Below are 24,488 nucleotides of genomic sequence, written 5' to 3' on the forward strand. Positions count from 1 at the left end.
GGCTGATGGGCGCCACAGATATTTGTGATTTTTCCAGTTATCTGGATTTTAATTGAATGATTTTTGATAAATTGAGTTCGGATGCAGCCTTTTCTCTCTGTCTGTCATCTCTCTGGTCTTGGAAATGTCTCTGAAGCAGCAAAAGTTGAACAAGAAATACAAACCAGGATGTTAGCTACTCTAATAATGGCTAAGGTGATGCTAATGGCTAGTGGGTAAAGTAGAAAGCAGCTACAAACAAAGCAGAGTCTGAAAAACAATAATGAATCTTTAAAATCTGGACCTTAATGGGCAGTGAAAATGATAGAACAGTGTTATACAGCATGTCTGACCCTGAAATTAATCTACTGCGTCAATAGTTTTGCTAATTTATGATGTTCTCCTTGATAGATAGTCTTTAAATTAGGGATTGACCAATTGTTATGATTGCCGTGACTGTTAATCAGCATTTTTCCAATTATCTGTATTTTAATCGATCCATTATTGATGAATTCGGGTCTGATGCAGCCTCCTCTCTCTGTCTGTCATCCCTCTGGTCTTAGAAATGTCTCTAAAGCAGTAAAATCTAAACTGATCACTCACAGTGGCTAAGGCTATGCTAGCAGCTAAGTTAAAAGGCAGCTACAAACAAAGCAGAGTCTGGAAAACAATAATAAAGCTTTAAAATCTGGACCTTCGTGGGCAATCAAAGTGATAAAACAGTCTTATGCAGCATGTCTGACCCAGAAATTAATCTACTGTGTCAATAGTTTTGCTAGTTAGAAAGTCTTTCGATTAGGGATCGACCGATTATCGGCCTGGCTGATTATTATGGCCGATATTTGGCATTTTTCCGCTTACTGTTATCTTTATATTTCATTGACTGATTATTGGTAAATGACATCGCTCTGTGGTCTCAGAAATGTCTCTCAAGCAGCAAAAATTTAACACAAACTGGGACATGAGCTTCTCTAAGCGGCTAAGGCTATGCTAACAGCTAGCGGCTAAATTAGAAAGCAGCCACAGATGCTGAAACCTGAAACAGAAACTGGAGAAAAATAAGAATGACAGTACAATGAGATGTTGACCTTAGTGGGAAATAGAAATGATAAAACAGTGAAAGTTTAAGAAAATAGAGAAGAGACAGTCTAGAGCATCCTAATTTAACCACTCTTGTTTCTATTTTACATCTTCAGTCGCAGTCGCCCTGATTAATGAAGAAGTCTAGTTATGATTGAGAGGTTCTCTGCCATCACATGCTGCTAAAACTTTACATTTATTGGTTCCAAATATCAGTTATCGGCCTTGAAAAACCCATATCAGTCCATCCCTACTTTTTATGTGTGGTAATGTTCCATCATATGTTTCAAATCAATTAGTTAATCGTGAACTAGAGCAAATCAAACTACAATCCCAACAATTCTTGAGTGTCTCCATACTTTTGGTCATCTGTAAATGCTAGATTTTGTTCACCCCTCAGAGCAAATACTCATAACACTCTGACCTTGATTTTCTATTGCTATAAAGGCGATAAAAGGTTCTGTAATGCCAGAATAAAAGCCAGACATTAAATATTTCTACCCATAACCTCGAATTAGTTTCTCTGAACAAAGCCTGGGCTCTGACATTCCAGCGTTTCGGGACCTGAAATAGCCTGAATTGTCTTGAATCCACTCCACAGCGCTGCCCTCCTTTCTGAATGGACTCTCTCCACTCTGCAGCTGACTGCACTACAAGCCTATTTGCTGCCGCTGTGTGGGAGTGGGCGACACGCAGACAGGAACCCGATGAATCACAGACGTGGATCTGAGGCAGTAGAGAGGAGAGGGAAAAAACTGACGATGGTGAGTAGGCTGGACGTGAAGGGCTGAGATCGAACGCTGCTGAATAGATGCTTCAGGTATGTAGGTGTGTATACGTCCTGCCCACCCAATCCTGCCTCACGGTCGGCCTTGCCTACCTGTCGACACCCCCACTGTGGAGCGAATACACTTAAACCTAGCTCCGGTTGTTGATGTAACCTCTAAAAGCTCATCTGTGTGGATCAAAGTTACATTTTTAGAAAGTTACGTCCACGAAAAATGCCTTTAAATGGTTCACATGTAAGTGTGTGGATGTACGTAGTCCTCGTTTCTGTCTCCACTCACACCCTAAAACTACTTCACAATGACAACTTGTAATATCAAGGTAATTCACCTGTATATACTGGAGCCAGAAACCAGTTTGGAAGAAGAATAATACAGAAAGTCAAACATTACAAGCTGACAGGGTTGGTTCCATAGATTTGTTTCGTATAAAACCCCAAAGGTCTGGATCTGTCTTTTTCAGACCCTCATTGGTGTTTATATACATTTTAAAAGTAGAAATGCTCATGATATGTCTCCCAGAATATAAAATACCCCTCATATGAACATGGTAACAAGGTGAAAGGACTTGATTGTCTTTAAATGGCCGGTCCAAGTCAAGTCTTGTGCCATTTTAAGCAAGTTCACGCCAATTCTTGCGTCAGAAAGGACAGTAAGTATAAACAAACTCAGTTTATTATTTATTTTACTATTATTGCTAACCTTGTCTTTGTGGTTTTACCCTCTAGTTTCTTCAATTAATTGTCATCTTTGTGGCCTACATTAGTGTTTTCTGTTGATCCATCCATCCATTATCTATACACCGCTTAATCCTCACTAGGGTCATGGGGGGGCTGGAGCCTATCCCAGCTGACTCAGGTGAAGGCAGGGGACACCCTAGACAGGTCACCAGTCTGTCGCAGGGCTACATATATAGACAAACAATCACTCACACATTCACACCTACGGGCAATTTAGAGTAATCAATTAACCTCAGCATATTTTTGGACTGTGGGAGGAAGCCGGAGTACCCGGAGAAAACCCACGCATGCACAGGGAGAACATGCAAACTCCATGCAGAAAGATCCCGGGAAAGCCGGGACGCGAACCAGGGATCTTCTCGCTGCAAGGCGAAAGTGCTAACCACTATGCCACTGTGCAGCCCGTTTTCTGTTGATTTTCTTTGTAAATCTTTTACCATGTTTAACTCTTTTGCTTCTATTTGACCTGACCATCCTTCTGTTCAGTGGTCTTCCTGAGTATTATTCTTACTTGTCCTGTCTGTAAAGCACTAAGTGGTGCTATATAAATGAAGTTATTATTATTAATGTTAATCAGTGATTATTGGACTCTTTCCTACTGGACTTATTTAAATCCATTCATCTCCTATTATCTGTAATAATGGCAGGAATTGGTCCAAAAATATAATGTCTCAACCCAACTTTCAAGCAACTTTTACCCAAAGGTGGACAGAATCTATCTGCACCCAAAGACTGTGTATGAAGATGTTCGATAACATAATATTATGTCTTAAACTTTGATCATCGCAGTCTGTTGTGTGAAATTAAACTTATTTATACACATGCGAGACATATTTGACGTAACTGCACAGACGAGTGTGGGTCAAAATGGCCAAAAATAGTAGTAGGACATCCTCGTATTTTTGGCATACATTTAACATCCTGTGCATTGGGAGATACTAAATGTTTTTCTAGGATATGATGTTGTTTGGACATCACATCTTGGCAGTTTTTGACTCCTCCTAGCTCCCAGCTCATCAAAAACCAAGCAAAGATACAATTCAAATGGGTGTATTATATAAAATTTACCCCTGTACTGTTACCATGCATAGGAAAATGAGCTATAGAGACCAAAACTGTTTGAGAAACCAGACTGTGAACATGTTTATTCCTGCTTTCAAGTTGGACATTTTAACATGGAGGTCTATGGGAATTGACTCACTTTTGGATGCAGCCTCAAGTGGACCGTTGAGGAACTGCAGTTTGTGGCAGCACCACTAAAATTCACCATTTAAGACCTGTTTGAGGTGTGGTTTTATGGAGGTTTACTGTATGTGCCAAACGACAGTGTATATTAGCTGGGTGTAACGACTTACAGGATTGCTAGGCTAGCTGCTTCGACTTGTTTCCAGTCTTTATGCTAAGCTAAACAGCTACTGCATGGTTGTAACTTCATATTTGGGGTGCGATCCAATACCATATCATCTTTTGTGTGCCAGAAAAAGCTTTAGTATGTCCCAATGCACAGTAAGTCAAATGCACCATGCCAAAAATACCAGGGTATCCAACTGCATCTGGTCAAAATGTGACCAAACAGATGACAGCTAATTATTACAGGCGGTAATGGATATATGAGCAAGATGGTCAAAGCTTAAGGCATAATACCATGAGGAAGTAGTTGTTCCAATGGTATGTAGCACAGCTGTAGTACACATGAAAAGAAAGTAAGAAAGAAAAATGTGAACTGTAGGGTTTGGTTTACAGACATGAAAGTCACATCCATCTTCTTGGCCTGAAAGCATTGGTGTCGAAATGTCAAATTGTTCCTTTAAGCAGTCAAGTCATAAGTCTTAAATTTCACAATTTGAGTTTCAAATAGCTAGTCTACGGCTCTAAATGTGAACTGAAGAGTTTCCACACATTCAAACTGAGCTTCGTAAGGCTTTTTGTGTTAACTTTTGTTGAACAATTCTCAAGTTAAGTCTGAACTCCTTCAGTCTTTCACTCCTCCGAATGTTTGAGCTTTGAGTATTTTTGTTTTCACTTGTCGAGTCATTCTTCGGGGAGTCAGATCTGCAGCCAGATGAGTCAAGTCTTAGATTTTGTCACTTTAAGTCTGACTTGTGTCCAAGTTTCAAGTCTACAGATTTCACAGCGAGTTTCTGGTTCTTGGGTGAAAATCCAAATCAAGTCAAGTTAATTGGAACGTTTTCGCAAAATCTCAATTCAATCCTGAGTTAACGGCGTTTTTTCACATATTAAGATGAATACATTTGAAATTTGATTTTTTTTTTGTTGTTTTTAAGTCTTAATTCCTAATTATTGTGACTTTAAACCTGACACGAGTCTCAAGTCTCCATCTCCTTCTTGTTACTTGAACTAACCATGATTGACGATCAGTATCTTAATTCATTTGAGTGTCATTAAGGGTTGGCAGCCGGCAAACATAACAGGAGCTTACATTCAATTATGGAAACTAATTGTGGGGATTGAATGCTCACAGAGGAGTGAATCAATAGCCTCGCTGTCAGTGGGAATGTTTGCCGTTTGCCCCGGCGAAGACCAAACATGCCCAATTGATTTTCACCGACCGTCTGCAGTTCAGTCTCGCTTTAATCAGATGTGACAATCCAAAAAAAATAAGTGTGTTCTGGTAGCGAGCCGTGGTTCCACTCTGTTATCTTCGCTACCGGCAGCACTAAAATATCTGTTTTATCTCACTGAAGGGAAGAAAAACAGCCGTGACTGTCCTCCTTTTTGCCGGCCTTCTGTTATCTTCTGCTTTGTCTCTTTTTCGTACATTCAAAGGCCTTCAGATCGTGATGCGCCACGATGTGTGGGATTCCCCAACCCACCATACGAGGCCTTTGAATTCCAAGAAAATGTGGCTCCATCCCACTCATAGCAGGCAGAGCCCACTCAGCCAAGAGCCACACAAATATAGAGCAAATATGTGCAGTTAAACTCTTGACTCTGGGTTTATTAAGTGGTGCATTGTCAAAAAGACAACACAAAAATACCATCTTCCTGTATAGGGGGACAACTGAGCTGCAGGATTTAAAGTACAAAATTGCTTGCGTGTAAGAAGACTATTGCATTATTGCATGTTTGGATAGATGTAGTGCATCAATGGCTGCTCCAGTTTCTTTGCAGAGATGCTCAATCAGGTCTTCTGAATGGTTGTAGCAGAGGCGGCGTGGGCAGCGTGTGACACAGCGGAGCAGGCGTGGCTTCTTTAAATGCCATGCTGCATTTCTGGACTCGCTGCAAAGCACTGAGATGTCAACGTCACACTGCCAGATGCTTTAGGATGGCTTAGGGGCAATTTATGGTGATAATAGTGGATGTTTTAATGGAATTATCAAGAAGAAAGTCATGTCATTCCATGCTTTTGGTGCCAAAAATCAGTTTGTCCTACAAATATGAATGAATAATACATTTTATATGTTACATAATCTAGTGTTTTTAGCAGTGAATGTGACTGAATATTTACTTTTCTATAAATCATCAGTGTTTTCAATTACATGTCACAAAACATATTTGCAGGGTCGAAACTAATTAATGCTGCAGAGTGTTAGCCAGTTAGGTCACATTCTGTAAACTACTGCCTAAAATACTGTATAATAGTGGGTCTTAGCATTATCATTAAATTAGTTTGGTTATTTGACATGATAATACCACTGTATATATATATATATATATATATATATATATATATATATATATATATATATATATATATATATATATATATATATATATATATATATATATATATATATATAGGGTCAAAACTTGAATCTTTGTAATTAATAATGCTGCAGGGTGTTAGCCACTTTGGTTACATTCTGTAATTTACTACAGAGTTTTAGCTATAGGATTAGTTCAGTGAGGTTATTCTACATAAATTAAACAACTGTAGGGTCTCAGCCTTGCATTACAGTGACGTAAAGGTGTATTTTATACAATTATTGCTGGGTTTTATTCCACAGTATGTAAACTACTCAGATAAAATCCCAGCAAAAATAACAATATAGGATCTCAACCCCAATATTTGAACTTTTTGGGATTATTTGTAACACCAATCATACTATTTTTTAACTGGAAAGCACTGAGATGTTGACATCACACTGCCAGATGCTTTAGGATTGCTTAGGGCTAATTTATGGTGATAATAATATTGACTGGTTGCGAAACAGCAAGAATCATGAAGCCAAAGTGATGTTTTAATGGAATTAGTGAGAAAAAGAATCCATGACTCCAAGTCTTTGGTGCCAGAAATCAGTTTGTCCTCCAAATATAGGTGAATAATACATTTTCTATGTTACATAATCTAGCATTTTTAGCAGTGGATGAGACCGTTTGAGTTTTTTCTTTGCTATGAAATGGTCAAATAAAGTCTGTTTTTTCAATCATATATATTTGCAAGGTCAAAAATACTACTTTACTGAGGTTATTCTACATAAATAATACAACTGTAGGGTCTCAGTCTTGCATGATAGTCAAGCAAAGTTGTATTTTTTATAATCATTGGTGGGTTTTATTCCACAATATGTAAATTCATCAGATAAAATCATGACACAAATACCAATGTAGAGTTTTGACCCCAGTATTTGAACTTAATTTTTAAAACCAATCGTGTATTTTGTGTTTTACTGGAAAGCACTCTGTTTTAATTGTGTATAAATATATGAAAAATGATGACTCAACATACAGCAAACAGTCTGATTAGCGCTCATTTATGTGAAGAACTAAGCAGTGAAATCACCTGCTGGCTACCAGGTGGGGAAAAAACTGCCACGTGACCCCAGAAATGTAGTTCTTCCACCAGGTTTTATGATTAAAAGATATCAAAGTAATTAGATTATGTATTCCTGTTGTCAAAATATGACTTATTATAACACATTATCATGATATGGATCTTAGGGAGGTTCAACCAGTATTAAGGAACTGTCTTGATGTCAAATTCCAATTTTGAGATTTGCCTTTTTGCTGAAATTTGTTAAATTAATGTCTGTTTAAATAAACTTTTACACAGTAAATGTGAGCCAGCAGAGCAAAACTGACGATATTTAAGTCTATTGAAAAATAGTGGTGTTAATATGAGCCCAGTAGATACACTATAAAAAATATTTTTTTGACACAACAACTTAACAACAAAAATTGAAGCAACACCTTTTTTTTAAGAATCAGTCTTCTAAATTGAAATTATGTTAAATCAACTAACTATATTTTGGTACAGGGGATAGAATTTCCTATACAAATGAAAATATTGTAAATTACTTAACGATTGGTGACATAAACACAATAAGCTGAAAAAATATATTGTCCCAACTGGTATTTCAACCTTTTTTAAAAAATAAAATTTTGCTGTTTTATGTACTTAATTATCATAATTATGATGAAAACAAATTCTCATTTGGGAAATTAATAAAATGAAGTCGTTCCAATGTTCAGTATGTTGAGAATGAGACGTGAAATCCTGCCCTCAAGGTAAGGAAAAATGAAGTTATAAAGCCAATTTTGTTAAATTATCTCAACCTCATACTTGTTTTGGTTGAACTTATACAGAAATTTGAGTTGAATATTAAGTTGATGCAACATTATTGTCATCAAAATAAGGTTAGTGACTTAAAGGGTTATCTTAATCAGCAAATTAAGCTTAATTAAAATGGATTTAGGTACACATATCAAAAAAAAATTCAATAAGCTAGTTTCTTACAAAATAAATGGTGTTTCAAAGCTGTTTTTCCAGGAAACATCAAACATGTCATTTATTTTTCTTTTACATATATTTATGTATGTAAAATCTACTAATTTATGCCACAATATATGAGTTTTATGATCTCATTCTTCTTCTAAACAGTGATAGAGTCTAAGAAGCTGTAATAAATCCCCCACTGTTACTGTCATGGCAGATGCTTTAGGATTGCTTAGGGGTAATATATGATGATAATATCGACTGGTAGAGAAACAGCAAGAATCATGAACCCCAAGTGATGTTTTAATGGAATTATCAAGAAAAAATCCACATGACTCCAAGTCTTTGGTGCCAAAAATCAGTTTGTCCTCCAAATATAGGAGAATAATACATTTTATAGATTATAAAAATGTAGGGTCTTAGCATTATCACTAAATTTGTTTGGTTATTTGACATGGTAACATCACTGTAGGGTCTCAGTCTTGCATCATAGTCAAGCCAAGTTGTATTTCATTGTTTTATTCCATAATATGTAAATTACTCAGATAAAGTCACAACAAAAATAACAATATGTGGTTATCTTAATCAGTGATTTAAACTGAATTAAATGGATTTAATGAAGTGGTGGAAATAGGTCTACATTTCAATACAGAAAAAAAAATTAATAAGCTAATGTCTTACATAATAGTTGCTAAGCTGTTTTTACAGGAAACATCAAACATATCATTCATGTTTCTTTTCAGATACTTATGTGCATAAAATCTATTAATTTATCCCATAATATATGAGTCTTATGATCCCATTCCTCCTCTAAATAGTGACATTAGACTGTAAGAAGCTGTAATGGATCCTTGTGGTTCCTCAGCGGCTCCGTTTCCCACCGTCCTTGAAGGCAGCACCGCCCCTCTCCGCCTCTGCGCTCCAACCGAGAGGCACCGACCGACTGACTGGCTGCGTGGGGAGCCGGTGTGGGCGCAGCGGAGGACTTTCCTATAAAAGCAGGGATCCCACGGCCAGACGTGCTCGTCTCTCCGCGTCAGTCAGCGGCTCACCGGACCCGCTCCTCCCCGCCGACAGCTGCCTCCATCCCCGCGTTCACAGTTCGGAACAAAAAATCCTCCGGACCTCATCCAAAAAGGAAAACATTTTTGTCTATGGTTCTGACTGACGCACCGACAAGGATGTCCCGGACCGACGAGGTGCACCGTATAACGGAGAATGTCTACAAGGTAAGACCGGGCTGTTTGGTAGTTTGTTCCCCCGCCGGTGACCGCGCGTCCTCGGCGCACCTGCTGCACCGGAGCTCGGCTGATTAGAGGACGCGGCAACGGATAACTTTGACTCAGTTAACCCGGCTGCTGTGTGAGGCGACGTTTGGCCACTTTGATGCCCAAAAAGCCTCTGTTTTTAAACGCTTCATTAAAAAAAGAATCCATCTCCAGTCAACTGGAGACGATCAGGAGGGCTTTTTACGCGTAATTTTTCTGGAAAAGATTCTGGATAAGTCGATTAGTTTGGCTGTGTATGAGGTTCTTATGGACTGATTTAGTGTAGAAATGCTGAAAGGAGATTCTGTTATAATATTAATATATTTAAAAAAAAGCCAGTTTTCTCACCAGCAAAGTCAAATTACGACAACAACTAATGGAGCTAATGACCTGTAATTGATTAATTGGTTGTGTTTGGACAGCTTGTTGGGTTGAGCTTCCTCTCTGTTACATCTGCAGTGATCATGAGTGAGACAGTCATGTAGATTTCATTGCTGAGCCTCCACGCTGGCAGTTTTGCCCTGGGGCAGTTGACTGGAACAGAGAGCTGTCACCACCGGAGCTCCATCCAGCCAGACTTTACCTGCTCCACTGATACCGATCATTAATTTATGGGGGCTCCAAGCTCTTCGTCTTCTTCCGAGCCAGCTGTGCCTCCACTTTGGGCAGTTTTCAGAGAGGAAAGGACAAAGCCATTAAGAGTGTCTGTGAAGCAGCACTTTTGCACTTGACCCTGTGCAGCTGGGCCTGATCAGATTTCTGTGTGAGAATAAGAATGAGAGTTTGTTTTGTGGCTCTTATCCAGGTTGTTTCCTCCTGAATAGATCCTGCTTGTGTTCTATCTACACTCAGATGTAAGAAGTATCTGCTGAATGAAACTGTAGATCTGTAGAAGAGGGGGAGAGAAGAGATTTCTTGGGGAAATCTCAGGTGTGACGGAGCCAAACCTCCCCTTTGCACTTGCTGAAAAGGTGACAAACACTCCTCAACTGTTATTGTCACAACAGATGCTTTATGATTACTTAAGGGTAATTTATCGGCTGGTTGACAAACAGCAAGAATCATGAAGCCAATGTGATGTTTTAATGGAACTATCAAGAAAAATCCACATGACTCCAAGTCTTTGGTGCCAAAAATCAGTTTGTCCTCCGAATATAGGTGTATAAACTTTGAACTTTGGATAAAAGCGTCTGATGAATGAAATTGTAGAATAATACCGTTGGGTTTTGACATGATAATACCACTGTAGGGTCTCAGCCTTGCATTATAGTCAAGTGAAGTTGTATTTTATATAATTATTGTTGGGTTTTATGCCATAATATGTAAGTTACTCAGATAAAATCAAACCGATATAGAGCTTTGACCCCAGTATTTGAACTTGTTAGGTTAATTTGTGACGCCAATCGTGTTATTTGGTGTTTTACTGGAAAGCACTCGGTAGTTTTAAATGCGTATAAACATGAAAAACAGTGACTTAACATATAGCAAACAGTCTGATTGGTGCTCATTTAAGCAAAAGAACCTTGGTGTTGTTATTGTCACAGCAGAACTCCTCTGTTGGGGGGCGGCCGAGGTGTTACTCTTGAGTTTCAGTGCACTCAGGGCAGCCCTCCAGGCGGGGAGGTAGATTTCACCGATGAAAGCTCGACAAGGGCTTTCCTTTGTGCGAGGAAACTTGTAAAGTGCTCCACACGCCTCCGCGGAAATTCTCAGAGAGCCAGAGTGGCCTACAAGCTCCAGGAAGAGGTGCCGGCGGATGTGAGCTCACCGAGCCGGAGATGTCGGGTTCACCGATGGCGTGACGTCAGGGTTTAGGAGGAAAAAGGGGATTTGGGAATGTGGTCGACCTTAAGCGTCACGCGGCGATCCGCTGCAGGAAAAGGCTCTAATGAGGGATCAGGATGGTGCGACCTGTGGGAGGTTTCTTTGGATCTGTAATAGCTGGAAGAGGAGGACGAGGAGGAGGCGGATGAAGAAGGAGGAGAGGCTAGGGGGCTGGTTTTTAGTGATGAGCTGATTCGTCGCTTGACAGAAAATTTATTCTCATTTCAGTCATTTAGCAGCATTTTCTCAGTTTTGTGTCACTATGCATTAGGGTTGGCTTTTATTTTTGGGTCTGATGCTGATTATTTGTAATCAAAAACAACCGATAAGTGATATTTGTAATCGATATGTTTATATAGCTAGCAGAGAACCTGTGATTTATAAGTTAGCTTCTTCATTATAAGGGCGACTATAACCAAATATGCAAAATAGAAATAGGAATGATTAAAATTTTTCTCTATTTTCTTAATATTTCACTGTTTTATCACTTGTATTGCCCACTAAGGTCCACATTTTCCAGACTCTGTTTTGCTTGTTGCCGCTTTCTACCTTAGCCGTTAGCCATTAGCATAGCCTTAGCTGCTGTGAGACAAGCTAACTTCCTGGTTTTTGTTCAATTTTTGCTGCTTGAGACACATTTCTGAGACCACAGAGTGTTGTAATTTACCAATAATCGGTCAATAAAAATGAAGATATCAGTAAGCGGAAAAATGACAAATATCGGCCACGATAATCAGTCAGACTGATAATCGGTCGATCGCGAATCAACAAGGACAACAGCATTAATTAGTAAATGCTTTCACACAATGAGCAATCAGTAATCAATGAAAAAATATGGATAATTGGAAAAAAATGCAGAATGTTGGCCACGGTAATCAGTCTGTTCCTACTGTGCATTCATCTTTAGTGGATTTCGCAATGTCGGCCCCTTGTCTTCACTATTTCCTGACATTTAACAGTTTAAAAATGCACATAACAGGACATTTTTTAATATTTAAAAAAATGTTTTTTTTAAGTCAATGATCATATGGAAGAAAGAAAGCCTCACCATCAGTTGCAGCTTCACTGAAAATCCCTGCAGCGAAGGAAAATCTAAAGGGATGAGAGGCTTCAGAAACGCTCTGCTCAGGGGTCAAGTATGAAAATGCCACCGTGCAGAAATGTAGCGCCGGGGTTTCTTCCTCCCATCAGCAGGCTGCATCATTATGGAGTCAGCAGGAGAAGCTTTGACTCGGGGGCTGATTGTAGGAGACCGATGCTCGCTGGCGTGGCAGTCGGTGCGACAGCGGTGGGGCCGAGGGCTGAGCTGCCGAGGCTTCGTGTTGGGTGTGTTTAGAGAAACTAACAGGTCTTTATTAATTCATTAAAGGCACGGAGGATGAAGAGGCCCGGAGGTGCCAGCTCCCATTAGATAACACTCCAGTCCGTTTCTCCGCCGAGGAGACGAAGGTAGAGGCAGCAAATGTCAGCAATTAGGTCTTGTAGCGTCGAGATGGGGATCAATTACAGAGCATCATAAGCGTCGAGTAGATTGTACTCAGAGAGGTCGTTCCTCTGTCGACCTTAATGCTCGGATAGATTTTTAATCTGCAGATCCAAATCTGCATCAAGATCGTAGATCGGCTGATATGGTAGCCAAGTTCTGTGTGCAAAAATCCTGCAACCATTTTGAATAATAACCTTGGAGCGGCAGCACCTACAGCTGCAGGATTAATATGTGCACGTGTTGGAGGGAAATTGCACTGAATTGGTTGAAAAGTGCTTGTCGAAAAAAAAGAAAATCTGTGATGGAGAAATTGGTGCAGACTGTACTTGAATATTAATGTTGAATGAAAAGACTCAGGACGAATAAATGTTTTGCTTCTGTGCAAGTGTTAAAGAGCTTGTTATTCTTTTTTTTTTAAGCGTTTTTGTGCATATAAAAGGTTTGCAAAAGTTTTTCACGGAAATCTCTGCTACTTCCCTTCCTGAAACCCCTCATTTTATTTCTTATCTACATCAGGTAACATATCTGACCTTACTACCAGCTTGTTTTAAAGTGAAGAATTACCATAGTTTCTTCACTTAAAGACACTTCTGCAAGGTTTATCTTTCTGCCTGTTTTCAGAGATCTGTTAATAATCGATAATCATTATTAATCATTGCCTGTTTCAGGCTAATCTACCTTCTTACTTAGCCGCTAGCCATTAGAGTAGTCTTAGCCGCTGTGAAAATAGCTAATTTACGGGCTTGTATTCAGTTTGTGCTGTTTGAGAGACATTTCTGAGACCACAGAGTCCTGAGACCTGAAGTAGCACATTTATTTAATTAACAATCATTAATAATCATTAATAATTATTGTCTGTTTCCATTAATCTACCTTCTAACTTAGCCATTAGCTGTTAGCATAGCCGTAACTCCTAAGAGGAGCTAACTCCTGGTTTGAGTTTGGTTTTTGCTGCTCGAGAGACATTTCTGAGGCCACAGAGTTCTGAGACACGAAGTAGCACATTTAATTAATCAATAATCATTATTAATTATTGTCTGCTTCAGTTAAATCTGCCGCTGCCTTCTAACTTAGCCGCTAGCCATTAGTGTAGCCTTAGCTGCTGTGAAAGTAGCTAAACTTCCTGGTTTGTGTTCAGTTTTCGCTGCTTGAGAGACATTTCTGAGACCACAGTTTAATCTTACTTGACCTGATGAGTAGTTTGTTTAAAATAAAGAATTGTCATCATTTCTTCACTTAAAGACACTTCTGCAAGGTTTTTCTTTTTGCCTGTTCTCAGAGATCTGTGTTTATGACGCATCACCGATGTATTCATGTGCTTTCTGAGCATTAAAAGCATGCAGACGTGTTCTACTAGACCTGTAAAAATTCACAATATGGGCTCTGTATTGAACTGAGAGTCACCTCTGCTCAACAAGAAGCTCAAACGTGAAGGTTTATGTGAAGAAATCTCTGAATAATTCTCCCCAGCATTGTGCAGCAGCAGCAGCAGCTGTGATTAGATGCTTACTTGAAATCTGAATTATTCCCATGTGTTTCTAACTACCCAAACGTTGCACGTTGACCCTTTGCAGGATGAACGGCGGTTTTGTTTTCACGCCGCTCCGCTTGCTGTTTTGTTTCCTTTTGTTTGTTGGACTTTCTGCTGCCAGAATAAAATAACTCGGACTGAGCAGCAGAGGACCAAAGCCTTCACCTCACCGCCCTGCTGCTGACAACAAGAGATGCTGAATGTAATGTTTGGATGACTCACATTGGCGGATGCGAGTTTGTGTGTGTGTGGGCAGTTATGTCTCACGACTGCATGTGTGTTGTGTTTGTCGGTGCTGCACTGTGAAGCGGCCGCCGCTGCTTCTGGCTCCGTAATGATATGCAATCTCGCATCAGAACATGCAAATTACAAAAGCGAGCGGAGTGGTGGATGCCGAGGTTGAAATGTCAAGTTTGTGGAAGTTTTTTCGATGCTGCGGAGAGGCGTGTCGGGTTCCCACCAAGTGTGCTTCCTCAGGTTGTTGTGGTTTGCTGAACAAACACCATCTGTATGTTTGTTTGGGAGCGTATTCAGCCAGGCTTTTGTAGTCCCAACAGTACCGCAGGCGCAGTTTGTTGAATGAAGCTCGGGTGTCAGGGCGAGGCTGAAGAGAGATTGTTCGATACATTTGATGGGCGGAGGGGATTACCGAGAGATCAGCTGATTGATTTTTAGTGCTTTCTTTGTACTTGTGCATTCAACCATTTTCTAGCTGTCACATGTTGTAACAGCAGGTCCAGGTGTGGTGTAACAGCAGTGACATATTATTAAAATTACCGTCCATTTTTTGGTTAGTGGAAAAACTACCAAAAGAACGTTATCATATCAGTGCACCATTTGAATGCAATAACATATTCATAGAAATACCGTCCATTTTTGGTTAATTTAATTAAAAAACTACCGAAATAACTCATCTATTCCATGGACCGTTTATGTTGCAATAGCAGTGCCATATTCATAGAATTACCAGCCATTTTTGATTAATGTAATGGAAAAACTACCAGAAGAACCATATCAAACCTGTGCACCATTTATGTTCCAATAGAAGTAACATATTCATAGAACTACCATCCATTTTGGCTTAATTTAATGGAAAAACTACCATAAAAAACCCCCATCAAATCCCTGCACCATTTATGTTGCAATAGCAGTAATATTGATAGAATTACCGTCCATTTTTGATTAATTTAATGGAAAAACTACCAAAGAACCATATCAAACCTGTGTACCATTTATGTTCCAATAGCAGTAACGTATTCATAGAATTACCATCCATTTTTGGTTAATTTGATGGAAAAACTACCAAATGAATACTCATCAACGCCATACACCAATCATGCTGCAATAGCAGTAGCATATTAGTAGAATTACCAGATAGAAATGTCCATTTTAATGGGGAAAAACTACCACAAAAACATCATCCTACCTGTGCACCATTAATGTTGCAATAGCAGTAACATATTCTTTGAATTACAGTCCATTTTTGGTTAATTTAATGGAAAAACCACCAAGAAACCCATCAAATCGGTGCACCTTTGCATCATTGATTTATGATCCACCGATGATCTTTAAAGTCGAGCCTAAATGCCAAACCCTTGCTGAGTCAAGCTTCTAAAGATCGTCAACTCGCTGCTTTTTTCCCCTCAGTTTAAGGGCAGACGCTGAGGGTGAAAATGGCAAAACTGAATTTTTATGGATTTAATTATGCAAATGCGGTGTTAATGATCTAAATATGCACCAATTTGCATTAATTTCCAGAAACGGGAAGCTTAACACTGGATGATGTTGTTTGATATTTTGAAGTCAAAGGTTTTTACAGTGGAGATTTTGGATATTTTTTTTTATCACCCCATAAATCCATAAAATACTGTAAAGAACGAGAGAAGAATGCATTTTCGCCACGTTTTTGAGGATAAAGTGTTCTATAAATCAGGCTATGAATGGATGCCTCTGTATAAACCTGCAGAATGTAGATGAAAGTAAAACTGGGAAGTCTGATGAAAGTGCAACTGAAGTGGAGACTTGAGGCTTATTTTTTGCATAACAAGTTGCGATTTTATGCTTAAATATGCAAAGAAGCTCTTTTAGATATGTGCAAATTTGCCCAAATGTCCAACAAACAAAGTATAAATGTGTTAATGTGCTAAAATAAGACATTTTACGGAAGCAAGATGGTGCAAAATCTAAAAATTGACCATTGCTTGAATGATTTTGATGATGTTCGATGTTATTTATCATCTGTGCAGTTAACTTTAGGCTCTGGAAACACAAGTTTTTCGACAAAATAGTGACAATCTGTAGCTGTATTCCTCGAAACGCTTGATATTTTCCTATTTTTTTGCTTAAAACATAATTTAAGTGTGTCTTTTTGTCTTTCCAATACAAATTATGTAAAAGAACGTAGTTTTGAAGAGATGGAGGATGTTATGTAGATGCAAACTCGTGAGCTTCCCTGTGAGATGCTCAGTTGATGAAAGGATCCATATAAATCTCAGCCCGTTATTGACTAAAGCCGTCAATTAAAGTGCATTACGTGTCGCTGTACAGCATCAATCTCCTGCTAACATGGCGTGTTTGTGTTGCCTGACTGTCACCAGGGAGCATCCTCCAGTGATTGGAGTCATCAATCGCCGCGTAAATATTGTCGTGTTATCAAGTCCAACCTCCGCGAGACGAACGAGTCGCACATTGCTCATGTGAAAGCCAAAACTATTCGTTCTCCAGGGACACATTTTTATCCAATGTGTGGGGGGTTTGTGAGTAATGCTACCGAACACTTTATCCCCACAGCCACAAGTACAATCTGTTCAGGTTTTCTTCCCCGCTTGAGTCTTTTCATTTTGTAGCCCGGTGGATTAAGAAAAAAAAAAAAAGCAGCGAATTACTGTCAGAAGCAGTAGTTTTCCAGCTGTTTTCTCCTGCTGCAGAACTTCCACGGTTTGTGCCATGGCCATGAGCGGCGTTCCTGTAGATTTCATTGGATTTCATCTGTGGTGTTGGTCTTTATCGGAGTTATTGTTGAGCGTGTTGTGAAGCGGACAGCTGTTGTTGGAGGCCGAGCGCTGCAGGTGAGAGGCAGGGCATCTGTTGGGGAAGTGATGAAGTGCAGCAGTGGATTGACCGAGGAAGGGAGGAGGTTTGTTTTGAAGAGGTGCCGTGGTGTCATGTCCAGCCCCGATGGCCGTCAGGCAGATTGAACCGCTCTGGTCCGGATTCTTTTTTGTTTGAGGTCGTACGAGGTGAACCGAAGCCTGCAGCCTCGCCGCTCGTGTGCACAGAAACGCACCGAATCAAAACCGCTCTGCCAAAGCAGGATTTCTCCAGTGTAATTGTTTCAAACCCAGTGATTTTTCTACTGATTAGTCACAGCGCTTTCACCTCTGTAGTCTGGCTTCGTGCCTTTTGTCCCTGCAGAACTCCAGCTCCAACTTTGTTCCAGCTTTACTCATCTTTAGACAGCAGCAGCGTTTCGGCATTACTGTGACGCTCTCTGACAGGGTTGTCGGCTATACGGTTGTGTTATGTAAGCAGTTTGTGATGCTCTATTTTAATATAAAGGTTTATCTCACTGCGCAGCTTATTAATGTTTGCACACCGACTTTGCCATTGAGGCTCTTTTGAGCAAATCCAGATACCCTACATCTGCATAGAAGAGTGTGACAAAGTTCCATCTAGCAACTGAAAAGCTGCATACTTTTCTCTGTCGACTCCTGGTGCTATTGTAGAGCTGCAACCTTTTGTTCGGTGTATAAAATGGGGGAAAAAAATGCTGTTTTGTTTGACCAAAAGCCCCCAGTATTCAGTTAATACCAATAAATGGTAAACACAAACGTGATTGTAGCAGCTACTGTAGTAAATACAAAGGATTGTAAGCAATAAAAACTATTTTTGTGCAGGAATGTGCCGATGAATCGCCTGAGAACATGCAAGGTTACGCTGCATTCAAGGAAGACAACTTGAAATTTGTAAAATAATTCTTTGGAGGCACTGAAAATCTGCAGATGTTTGGCGTTCTTTCACTGTTTTTGCTTGAAAAATGAGTCACATCTGGGGCTCAACAAGCCATCTGTCTGGATGTTTATCACATCAGATATTCAGCCTCCTTCCAGTTATCAATCATGTTATTTTTGGTGACATTAATTAATTAAAAAGTACACTTCTTGGGCTATCTCTATCCATAGTTTGCACTCTGTAGCCTGGAGAAATGTCCTCCCCACAGCTGTCTGATTGGTTGGATTTGCCACCTGTCACAAGCAATAGCCAATCAAGACTGAAGGATAAATGTTGGAAAGTTTAATCAAAACGTATATAAAAAGTGCACAAAAAGAAGCGTTTCAGCCAAGTTTTGTGTTGGAGCTTGTGTTTTTATTTTCAGTTTTCCTGCTCACATGTATCAGTTATGGGCCTCCTTGATGACTAACGATCATCTGCCGTGAAACAAAGCATCTTGGTTGACCACTAATCAATTCTCAAAATGGCTGCAGACTATTTTTGTCAGTCTGTGATTAAGCTCATCATTTCTGCTCGATCACTTTGCATTAGTCAGATTTTTGCAAACACGTGTGTTTTTTCTAGGTTTCACTCATTTTCAGCCATTTGTACAAACTTCGAGTTCTTTTGGACCATTAAAAAAAATTCTGACAAGTTTTGGGTGATTTTTAAGTCATTTTGACAATTTTTTTTGGATTATGTCTAACTTTAAGTCATGTTGGACAAATTTTGAGTAATTTTGGGCATTTTTTTCAGACATTCATACAAGTTTTAGTTATTTTGGAGAAATTTGAGCCATTTTTGGGAAAATTTTGCGGCAGTTTTAGCCAATTTTCTCAATTACTTTGGACACATTTCTAGGTTTCCATTATTTTTGACAAATTTTGAGTCACTTTAATGATGAATATTTACATTTTTACAGCCTTGCCAGACTTTTCCTCTCTCTAAGATGTTTCACCATGCTGAATGTATCTCCAACAACTTGCTCCTCTGTTCACTGTTTCTGAGCCATGCTGCATTTATTTTATTGATGAAATAATGTTTGAGTTTCATTTCCGTTTACAATAGTCCAAAACTATTTGGAACTTGTCCAAAGTGACATTAAATTGTCCCAAATGACTCAATATTTGTCCAGATTAACTTACAATTGGTCTAAAATCACACAAAATGTCCAAAATAAGTCAAGAATTGTTCAAAATAACTCAAAAACAGTCAAAACTACTTGAATGTAGATGAAAATATCTTGAAATTTGTCATTTTAAAGTAGATTTGAGTCATTAAGGTAACTTTAAGTCATTTTGGACAAGTTTTAAGCCACATTTCAGTTTCTGCTCATCATCTGTAGAAAGATGTTTCACCATGCTGAATGTATCTCCAACAACTTGCTCCTCTGTTCACTGTTTTTGAGCCATACTACATTTATTTTATTGATCCAGTAGGTTCGATTTTCCACTCACGGTCACTTTTGACAGTTGGTGTCATGTTGGATCTATTTATTTTTATTTTAGTCAGGTTAGTCATAGCTGCAGGAGCAAAGAATATCTTGGGACATCTGTGGTCAAAAATCACTCGAAATAATCGACCGCTGATGCTTCATTTGTGTTGTTTAATGCACCATTTTGTGCTCCTATATCTGATACGTTTCAAGTCAAGCTTTTTGCAACCCAAAAAGAATGTGCTCATACATGCAAACACTGCAAAAGTGCCCATGTCATGAGCTGGTTAGTGAAAACGTGTTAACGTTCAGTTTTAGAGCTGACAGTCAGAAAACAGCTTCATGTCTGTGATGTGGTGGAGCTCTGTCTGGCTGTTGTGAGTTTAGAAGGAAGATGTTGCTCTTTCACTGCATGTCTCAGATCGCCTGTGGCTAAAAAGCTTCCTACATGATGTGATATTGTGCTTTCTTTAGCTAATGAAGCTGGATTCTGAGCAACCTCTGTGTGGCCGATTGTTGACATCAGTTCTACATATGAGCTGGATGCTCGCCTATAAACACAGGCTGGTCCCTAAATCAACATCCAGAAGGCTTCGGCGCAGTGCAGGTGCAGCGTGCCGTCGACGCTTTCACTTTTCATTATTTAGATTTCACCAACTGCTCCGTTACGACGCTCCTTTCATAGCTGTCATGCAGCATAACCGTTGGCATCTGCTCTGTGTGTGTGTGTGTGTGTGTGTGTGTGTGTGTGTGCAGCCGTTAGCACATCAGTAAGTTATCTAACCGGAGCTGCAGGGAGATCGAGGAGGCGAGGTGAAGGCTGCCGGGTAGAGCAGGGGCTTGGCAGAGGATGAAAGGAAAGTTACTGGGACGGATCTCCAAAGAGAGACAGGAGGCGAGGGTGTGGATCCTCTCTTGCGTTTGGACTCTAATTAGTAGACAGAAATTAAGCGGGAAAAGGCCTGAGAGGCGAGACAAAGCAGGGCTGCAGACAAAGTGTGTGCATTTTTATGGGCGACGTAGCTCCGAGTGACATTTTAAAACCGGAACATCTCTGTTATCTCGCATTTCTGTGCAGAAACGTCACCAAAATGTTGCCTTTGTGCGAGCATATGTGTTGATTCATTCACGTTGATCTCATGCGTCACTCGATGATGATGATGATGATCACCTCGGCTCACGTGGCGGCCGTGGAGACTCCCTCTTCTCGCCTCCCCCGTTAGCACGAACCGAACGTGAGGTGAATGGAAATGGGCTGCCCCTGTCACGGAGGGGGGGGATTCCAGCGCTGCCTTATACGGTCAGCGCCGGAAGTGCACCCCTTCCCTCCCATCCTTCATCCCTTCCCTCCCCGTCAGCTTCTGGAAGCTGCATCGCTGGAATAGGGGGTGCTGACTCTCCCTCTGCACACAGATAAGAGCTCATCTGAAAGGGAAATTGGCCGACTTCACACACGGGGAGAACAGATAGGCTCAGAATTTCCCATCTCCTGAGGGCGTTGAAGCGGTGCAGCTTTAGCGGCCGCGATTGTCACACCGGATGAGCACGAGCAAATAATGTCCGTTTTCCTCAAAGCAAAAATAATGAAGGACAGCCACAAAACACTAATGGACATAATGCATATATATCAGCTTATCCCTCCCACATACAGTATTCAACCCGGCGGGGGCCCTCATGGCTTTTTTCACGTTGGCAGTAATTTCCTGCACAATGCGTCTGCTTATGTCTGTGTGCACGTGAAATGGTCAGGGTTAAAAAACACGAGACAAACCCTGCTCATATCAATCAGCATATATACTATGACATAAGAGATTGGAGCACAACTTAGTCACTATTTCCCCCTGTTTCCACCATTTGCACCCCCTTCTCAACTGTTTATCTCTTTGCTGCAATTCAAGGAGCATTTATTGACCTTTAACGTCACGATTTTAGTTGCAAAGTCAAACACGGATTCACTGCTTTGGGCACCATTTGGTTTCAGGCAAAATGAAAAAGGAGATTTTCCCAGATTTGCAACTTAAAAGGTGGAGGTTATAGCGCTAGTGTCAGTGTTTGAATTTAAATGAACATAAACTTTGTTATTGAGACAGGTATACCAATAGTGTGGTCTGAAATGAAATAAAGTTTGCCAGTTAGCTCTGCACCAACTCCAGAATGGCTTTATTCTATTATGCAATCTACATATGTTTCTTGAGTTAATTCTACACAATGCAATGATATATTACACAATACACTGCCACTAGAGCTGTGACAGTTTGCCAACTTTTGAAGTAATCACTAATGATTTTTAATATTCATTGGTTTGATTAATTGTTTTTTAAGGAAATGACTCAATCCTTTGATTCCAGCTTATTGAATGTAAATATCTTTTCGTTTCTTTGGGTTGTGTACGAAAGAAGACATTTAAGGTCATTGTTTTAGGCTTTGGAAAACACTTTCACTTGAAAAAAATAATTTGTAGTCAAACTCAACAGATTAATTGACAATGAAAATGATCGTTAGCAGTAGCTTTAATGCAAAAAGACAACGGTATGGTTTTTCCAGTCTGGTATGGAAGAATCTCAAACCATAAACCCCCATAAAAGGCTGTTAGAACTGCATATTAATACTCATAGGTTCATGGTGATGTGTTTTTTTTTAAATGCACACATGGCTATAAGATTTATGTGTCCACAGATTAAATTAAAATATTTCCATATACACACTTTAACAATAACTTAAGAGGCACAATATATAGACAGACAGATATTTTTTTCAAAAGAACTAAGCTAAATATAGAAGCTGTCATATGCAGCTGGCATCCCTGTAAAATTACTTTCAAGAAATGATGCTATAACATCTATAAACGGTCTATTTTATGCATGTGTTTATCAGTGTTTGCTTCAGCAATGCTAAGTGCACAACACTTAAACACAAAAAACATGGTTTCTAAATGGTGTTTCTCATTTTAAAATGCATTTTAAATCTAGTAAGTAATAATAATGAATGTTTAGAAAAGGGTTTATAAATCCTACATTTGTACCTGTTGAAATATGCTCATCCTGGGATACATAATGTGTATTTTAATCCTAATAGATGCGGTAGTTCATGTGAAAGATGGCAGAAATATTAAAATATGCCCTAATTTGAAACATTAAGTAACACTTCAATTATTTCTGGATTTGCAGCAAAAGCTTACTACTTGCTTCTCGGCCCGTGCCCTCATGCTCTGCTGGATTTGATTGAAATTTATGTTTTTTTCTTCTTCTGCTGCGGCTTCTACCTCAATATGCAGACAAACAAATCAAACAAGAGCCCAAAATCTGAACCTCCTTCCTGCAATAAGTGGCAATTTTCTTCATCGTGCACATAAAATATTCAGCATACGTCCACAGCGAACTGTATTCTTGGCAGTTAAACATTGTTTGATGATATTTCCTCTGGAGGTAATGTTTGTAGGTTCCATGATGCGCCGCGGGGCTGCCTGCAGGCGACCACAATAACAAGCTGCTCTCAATAATAAGCGGCTGATGGGAAACGTACACAGTCATCCTACATTTTTATTACATCAGTTCCAACCTTCACAAAACTTCAGGAGCATGTGTCATTTAGCAACTCTGAAAGGTTTCTGTCCTCATTTTTTAGGAGAGTTTTTGTAGCTTTAAATAGAGCTTGTTATCAGGTACATTAATAAAATCATGAATGGAAAGACGGATGCTACTGTTGAAGTGCATCCGGCAACTAAAAAGCTGCATATTTTTCTCAGGAGATGGTAGAAACCCAATGACTGAGTCTGCTCCAGTGTGATGCTGTATTGTTGGCTGCGACCGGCTGGTATTCCACGTATAAAATGTAAAAAAAAAATTGCTGTTTTCTTCAAATATCTTGTTTGCTTTTCTTTACAAAAAGCCCCACATATTCAGTTCATACCAATAAGTGAAAAAGAAAGGAATAAGAAGAAGTCTTAAAAACAGTTGAGGAATTTAACTTATTTTTTTTAATCAATAAAAACAAACATGGAATTATAGCAGCTAGCGTAGTAAATACGAGGGATTGTATGCAATACAAATTTGTAGGAATATATTTTCGTTGTAGAATATTATATTCTTCTTTGGAGGCTCTGAAAATCTGCAGATGTTTGGCGTTCTTTCACTGTTTTTGCACATCCAATATTCAGCATTTTCCCAACGTGACTGAAAAGCCGAGTGCTACTGTTGAAGTGCAGCGTCGGTGAAGTTTCTGCCAAGAGTTCATGAGAACAAAAACACCTCTGTGGTTATCAGCAGAGGTTTAGCGATAAAGCGGGAACAGCAGAACCTCTGGAATGTGGATTTAACCACAGAAATGCCTTTGCTGAACCAACATCCAGTGAGATAACGGAGCAAATAAACACACAGGTGGCAGCGGCAGCTTAGTATTAGCATCAAAATGCACTTTAATATGAAAAGTGAAAGCACATGTTGAGCAGAAGACCACATTTTTATTCAATGTCTTTTAAAATATTGGCTTAAAATGAAGGAACATAAACTATTATGTCTGTGACCCTTGCTCACCTATACATTAATATGTTGGGGTTAAAGAACATTTCTGAGTAGAAATGAATGAAGGGCTAAAGAGAGAATGACAGAGGCGTATTTGTCAGGTTCAGGACGTTACCTGATTGAAAACATCGTGTGATGGATGTTTGAACATCAGCTCATTCTTGTAACGT

The 24,488-nt window shown here is 39.5% G+C and overlaps 1 protein-coding gene across 7 annotated transcripts in view; it reads left to right on the plus strand.

The window, feature by feature from the left end:
* The first annotated feature begins 1,647 nt into the window (after nucleotides 1–1,647).
* baiap2b (BAR/IMD domain containing adaptor protein 2b) overlaps nucleotides 1,648–24,488 on the plus strand; it is a 115,895-nt gene continuing 93,054 nt past the window's right edge. For 3 of the 7 annotated variants that reach the window (XM_055004418.1, XM_055004421.1, XM_055004419.1), the window contains exon 1: nucleotides 9,189–9,493. In XM_055004418.1, the coding sequence (XP_054860393.1) occupies nucleotides 9,419–9,493 (75 nt within the window). In that variant the 5' untranslated portion in view covers nucleotides 9,189–9,418. Of the gene's footprint in view, nucleotides 1,824–9,188; nucleotides 9,494–24,488 lie in introns of those variants that run through there. The other 4 variants (XM_055004423.1, XM_055004420.1, XM_055004425.1 and 1 more) reach the window with 4 other exon arrangements.

Source organism: Amphiprion ocellaris, chromosome 18 (genome assembly GCF_022539595.1).
Source record: "Amphiprion ocellaris isolate individual 3 ecotype Okinawa chromosome 18, ASM2253959v1, whole genome shotgun sequence".
Classification (NCBI taxonomy): Eukaryota; Metazoa; Chordata; class Actinopteri; family Pomacentridae; genus Amphiprion; species Amphiprion ocellaris.